The sequence below is a fragment of the Zingiber officinale genome, chromosome 5B (assembly GCF_018446385.1).
Source record: "Zingiber officinale cultivar Zhangliang chromosome 5B, Zo_v1.1, whole genome shotgun sequence".
Taxonomy (NCBI): domain Eukaryota; kingdom Viridiplantae; phylum Streptophyta; class Magnoliopsida; order Zingiberales; family Zingiberaceae; genus Zingiber; species Zingiber officinale.
The window spans coordinates 53,372,225-53,378,709 of record NC_055995.1 but is presented as its reverse complement, the minus strand read 5'-3'; the positions used below and the strand labels follow the sequence as shown (position 1 = coordinate 53,378,709).

The 6,485-nt window shown below is 42.3% G+C and overlaps 1 protein-coding gene across 1 annotated transcript; it reads left to right on the top strand.

The window, feature by feature from the left end:
• Positions 1 to 1,774: 1,774 nt before the first annotated feature.
• On the top strand, positions 1,775 to 3,386 carry LOC121984405 (15-cis-phytoene desaturase, chloroplastic/chromoplastic-like). Its single transcript, XM_042537320.1, has one exon. The coding sequence runs from the start codon at positions 1,876 to 1,878 to the stop codon at positions 3,265 to 3,267; it is 1,392 nt and encodes a 463-aa protein (XP_042393254.1). The 5' UTR covers positions 1,775 to 1,875; the 3' UTR covers positions 3,268 to 3,386.
• The last annotated feature ends 3,099 nt before the right edge of the window (positions 3,387 to 6,485 follow it).

The following is a 6,485-nucleotide window of genomic DNA, read 5'->3' as shown; positions in this document are numbered from 1 at the left end:
CAGTGTCAAATTTGATCCTGTCTGAGACCTGTAGAGATGATGCGTTGAGCACAGTGGATGAGTGATTGATCGTCAGAAGACCTTTCTCTCTTAAAGAAGCTTTTCCTTCGATCCTATGCATAAGGAGATGATCCAACAAAACGTCAGTACCTAGAAAACAGTGGAGGAGTCTCTAGCGAAGGCCCTCCGATACTCAAGTTAGTCCTAGTCTGAATGAATGTAAGAACAGTCAGAACGTATGCGCGAGAGTAGAGTTATAGATGTCAATGAACGTACCTTCATCATGGAGAAGACTCCCCATTATATACCACCTCACTTAACCTCCGCAATCATGAGATAGCATACTGTGTCAGAGGTCATTAGGTAAAGGAGAGGGTAGACTTAGATGATACGCCATAATTGCCCAAGGAATATTTCATCTACCTATATGTATACACTTTTTGTCGTTTATAGTTTTTGTTATCACTGATGTTAATAAAGAAATATGCTATTATAAGTGGTTGGTTGACGGGGGACAAGGTGGTCCTTGAAGAAGGCTCTACAAGAATATTCTCTAATACTTGGTTAGAATGTTGTCTGCTGAGTATATCTTGACTAGTTCTTGAGCCGGTTACTTGATTAGAATGTTGTCTATTGAATATATCCCGGTCGGTCCTTAAACCGGCCGCCTGATTGGAATGTTGTCTGTTGCGTTCTGCATAATATACCCTTTTGTATATTATACTGCATGTATCTGGACCAGCCATTAATGTCGACTGCCATTATACATGCTTTGGTCATAAGCTGCTTGAATATATTCTACACTACCTTGAGATATTTGTTTAGAGAATGATGTAGTGTCTTGATCATGTTGGAAATCCATTCAGGAAATATAATGAATCGTGCCTCATGCTTCCTTGAAATCCCTCTAATAATCTATGTTTTACTAGAATTCCGTCTGAGTATTAATGTGATAGTAAATATTGTGGGTCTGTTCGTCCTTTTACTCTACCGAGCATATATGGGTTATTAAGAGAAATGCAGCTACACTTTAAGGGATTCGGCCAGTATACCAAATCGAGCCACATTCTATCTTTGCCTAATCAGTTTTTTGTACAGTCGAGGTGTCTAAAGCTTGTCTACCTTTGTGGTCGAACAGATACACATAGGCACACTGTCGTTTAGAAATCAATTAGGGCGATCGGGAATTAGGGTCGCTCGGGTGAGTATATGAGGATTCATATGAAGTAATAAGTTTAGCTCTCCCCTTAATTATGGTTGATCTGTTGTGAGGTGAGTTGATCATTTCGACCAACACATGAGATCGGCCGACCTTCATCTTGGCCATCTTAATATATTAAATTCCCTGACTCGCTTAGCTTACGGGTTGATTATCTCTTTCCGATCGAGTTATGACCTAGTCTGGTTGAATCTAATAACTTTAATACTGGCCCGAGCAACCAAGTGAAGGAATGCTGTCCCTTCTCAAACAGGACTACTACATCATCTTAACTTTAACTATTCTATCATCTTAACTTTAATTACCATATCCATTATAACCCATATCAAAACTCATATTTAAAATTTTAAACTTCTTTTTAATGTTTCCACGCGAACCTAATTATATGTTGCAAAATATATTTTTTAGTCATTAATTTTATTTTTATGAAAAAAAATTAAGAAAAAGTGAGAATGGAATAAGAAAAATCATAAATTTGGACGTTCCGTATGAAGCAGAACTAGATTAGGGTTCATGATTAGGCCACAAACGATGTCAGCAGGGTTGGCGCAAATTAAAGGGAAATGGATAAGAGGAAGAGGAGGATTCCATTTCCATTCCTCATCGGCATTGAGATGAGAACGGCCCAGAGCTGATGCTCTTTCCCGCGCCAACCAATGTCTTTTCTCCTCTCTCCGCTTCCTTGCTCTTCTTTCTCGCCGACTAAGCCTCCCTATGCATCGCCCCTTCAAGCTCTCTCCTCGTCCACCACGCCCTCTTCCTCCTCCTCTTCCTCCGCCGCCGCCGTCATTGTCGGCGCAGGATTATCCGGCCTAGCCGCCGCTATCCACCTCGCCTCCACCTCCGTTCCATTCCTTCTACTCGAGGCCTCCGACGGCGTCGGCGGTCGCGTTCGCACCGATTCCCTCGACGGCTTTCTCCTTGATCGCGGTTTTCAGATTTTTCTCACCGCCTACCCCGAGGCTCGCCGCCTCCTCCACTACCCTTCACTCCGCCTGTGCCCCTTCTATCCTGGCGCCCTCGTCTTCCATGCCGGATCCCTCCACCGCGTCGCTGATCCCTTCCGCCGCCCCATCGACGGCATTGCGTCCCTCGTCAACCCCATCGGATCCCTCCCCGACAAGCTCCGGATCGGACTCACCCGCCTCGTTGCCGCCTCCCGTACCGACGACCAACTCCTCTCCGCTCCGGAGACTACCATCTCCACGCGCCTCTCCGCCTCCGGATTCTCCCCTTCCATCGTCGAGCGCTTCCTCCGCCCCTTCCTCGCCGGCATCTTTTTTGACGCCGACCTCGCCACGAGTTCCCGCCTCTTCGACTTTGTCTTAAAGTGTCTCGCTCTCGGAGAGAACGCCCTGCCGTCTAACGGCATCGCTGACATTCCTATTCAGCTCGCAGCGCGTCTTCCCCAGGGATCTCTCCGCCTCCGCTCGCGGGTAGCGTCGGTGGACCCAGGCGGCGCAGCCGTTACGCTCGAAGGCGGCGAAGTGGTTCCCGCCGACCTAGGGATCATCGTGGCCGTCGACCAGCCGGAAGCGCAGAGACTGGTGCCTCAGTTTCTGGCGCCTAAGAGCAATAAGAGCCGCAGCACGGTGTGTATCTATTTTTCTGCCGACCGGTCGGCAATCGAGGAACCGATCCTGGTCCTGAACGGTTCCGGCAAGGGCATCGTGAACAACATGTTTTTCGCCAGTAACGTGGCGCCGTCGTATGCACCGGAGGGTAAGTCGCTGATCTCTGTCTCTTTGGTGGGATCCTTTCCGGAGCGGTCGGACGAGGAGCTGGCAGCGGAGGTAGTTCGCGAGCTCGGCGGGTGGTTCGGAGCTGAAGAGGTTGGACGATGGAGTCACCTGCGCACTTACCGGATCGGGTTCGCTCAGCCGGACCAGACACCGCCGACGAACTTGGCAGGTCGAGATCCGAGGTTGGGACCGGGACTGTACATCTGTGGCGACCACTGGAGCTCTGCCACCTTTGACGGGGCCTTGGTCTCCGGGCGTAGGGCTGCCGAGGCGCTGCTCAACGACCGCGAATTGGTGCAGGTGTGAACTGCACTGCTATGCCTCAGTCTTCGCTCACTTAACATTACATGACCTTCAATTCAATTCTGTATTTACGTTTAGCGTGTGTAAGAAAAGCTTCCGTTTGTTACCAATTCAATTCTTCACACCTGCGCAACATAGGCACGGATGTTAAAGCATTCCTATGTGGTTTTTAAATTTGTTCTTTTGTCTTTTTTTTTTCCCCTTCTGCCTACGCGGATTCAATGCAAGAATTTGCACAAAAAAAAAAACAATTGCATTTGACGAGATATTTTGTAAATGATCCTTTGAGTTCACAAGTTAGAGGGATTAGACAGGATGATACGTTTTCATAAGATGTGTTAGCTTGGTTGGACTTGCTATCCATTTGTTCTTTTTGAGAGGTCTGTCTCTTTTATCTGTCGAGCTTCAAATATCTCCATCAAAGCAAATCAAGTTTTCATATGCATTTGGATGAACATTTCAGTTTTTGTCTTCCATTAAGCAAATTCTCTTAATCCGAAAGCTTGTGGAAACCGAATGTCATATCCAAAACTATCTCGGAACTCCATTTACTCTAATGGATCCTTCTAATCTCCTAGCCTCTTGCTCTTTTGACAAAAAGTCAAATGACATCTGAGGGCTCAAAATCACTACTGGTCCTTCTTCCTCTAGCATTGTGTCCTTCGGTATTTAGTCCGATGAAAAATAACATAACTCTGATATCATTTGTTATAACTGATATAATACTAGGTGGTTAATAACTTCGTTGAGTTTAGTACAACTGGAAGTTTAGCCAAACCAAAACTTACAAAGATTTTTTATTTGGTTCATAGTTTTCCAAGGTTGCTAACTCAAGATCTAGTTTCTAGTAGTAACACCACTATTCATCCTCATCAGAGATCTTCCGGAGTTGAGGAAACCTCTTATAGACTTGTTCTTATAAATAATACAAGCCAAAGATAAATATACAAAGGATATAGAATGTAATCGAAATAAATAAGCTTACATAAAAGCATTTGGTTTTTGATCATATTGTGATTGCTTTAGATTACTTCTTGAAGAACTTGACTTAAAATCTTCACAAAATCCTCTTTTTATAAGGTTGTTATCTAGGATTTTTGCTATCAATTGATTCTTGACTCATGTTCAATATATTACTCCATTGTCCATATAAATCAATGTTTCAGTCTTTGAGCTTAGGACTTTAGTCGATGCTCTCAATTGACTGATGCTCATCATTGAGTTTCTGAATCAACTATGAAATCTTCTATGTGCCACAGCGTCATAGTTGAGTGCACCTGACTCATGTATCATTCGACTAGTAACAATTAGCAATCGATTGTTCATACCATAAACCTTCACAAATCTTAAATTTGTGGTTTAGGGTTTATCAATCAACTGAAAATCCAACGTCACAATCTACTAGAACTTTCTTTGCTTAGCATCTGATTAATCTTGACATATTGAAACTTTTCCATTGCTACTTCTTGACCTATTTAGACTTCTTATCTTATATGTAACATCCGATCAATTGTCGACCTATTAGGATTTTATCATTTTCAAACATTTATTCCTCCTTGGTTTGTTTGTACTTCTCATCTCATACCTAACATTTAGTTTTCCATGACGTGTTAGGACTTTATTCACACGCCTAATGTCTAGTCCTCTATGATCTGTTAGGATTTTCACTCACACACCTAACATTCGATCCTCAATGGCCTATTAAGATTTCATCATTGCCAAGTATTTAGTTAACCATGAATCACTTGGATATCACCCTTATCAACCCCTTGTTGAACTTTCAACTGTCAAATATCCGGTTAACTATGACCCACTTAGACTTCTTCATTATCAACTTTTTGATTAAACTTGACCTACTTGATGTGTTGCTTAATATTAAATATATTGATCAAACATTGAAAGTCCACTCTAAATTAATCTTTGTACTGAATTCTATCATAATCTTGTTTAGATCGATGAGTTTCACTACAAAACTAGGGTAGCATGTCATGACATTTTCTTTAATCTTGACATAATTAGGGAGTATCTTTAATCACAAATAATCAATTTGAATACTTCCATATCTACCATGAAATCTTACTTGAGTTTTATACTCATTTAACTTTGGATATTATGTATGCTAACTTCTTTGAAGGCCCTAGATCTAAAATAATAAATTCAGTTGATCTAAGTACATATGATAATGCTTATTACAAAACCATTGAAAGTTGCATCCCTCCTCTAGCCACCAGAGATCAAGATGTTATTAGACCATATCATCTTTTTCTCATGTATGTACTTAAAAAAATAATTAATCAGATTGGGTAACGTCGAACCTGGGATAACCGGCCCTGCCCCACGGAAGTTTCCAGCGGCCACCAGGGTAAATCAGGAAGCACTCGCAGTGGACAGCCCAGGAGCCCAGCATCCTTTAGTTGTGTGTCCCATTTGGAGGAAAAATTTTAACAAATTTTCCATAACTAGGGCTCGAACTGCGGGTGCCTGGGTGACAACTTGGATGCTCTACCACTGCACCATAGCCCCAGGGCTCTCATGTATGCACTTAAGCATCATCTTAACATTGACATAAGTCTTTGAGTCTTCAAAACTATTATCCATTATTCCAGATACAGTTTATCTGGAACAGTCCACATGACCTTTTGTCACATTATTACTACAATACTATCATCATATGGAATAAATACTGAAGTAGGTAATGTTAATCCTCTATCTCTACACTATAACAAAATAGACATTAGAAAATTATCCTCGACTAGGATAAGAGTTGTTGGCCAGACCTTAGTCTTCAAGGAGTGTCACAAATGAGGTACACCTGCCCAAGAGCCCAAGGAAGTAAGAGTATAAGTACCATTTGGAGAAGAGATCCATTTTACTTTATATTTTGCGTTGCCCTCACCAGATCATACTAAGGCAACCGCTTTCGAGTCAAATTCTCACTCTTAGGGCGAGTTTCAGGAGATCTACTGACATTTGGCATCAAATAATGGACATCTCGACTTGATAAAGCAATAGTAGATGAACATCTTTGACTTTCTCCATGATTGATGCATCTGCCAACAACCTCCTCCATCTGATTAGATGCTGTTGGATTGTGAAAGAATGAGGAGGGAGAGGGGGGGTGAATCTCGTAGCTTTAAAAAAATTTCTTTTCTTTATTAAAAACTTTAGAGTATGCAACGAAATAAAGTAAAAGAGAAAGATAAAAGACAAGTCAATATTTT

Coding starts and splice junctions, on each gene's coding strand:
- LOC121984405 (XM_042537320.1), top strand. CDS start 1,876: ATGTCTTTTCTCCTCTCTCCGCTTCCTTGCTCTTCTTTCTCGCCGACT.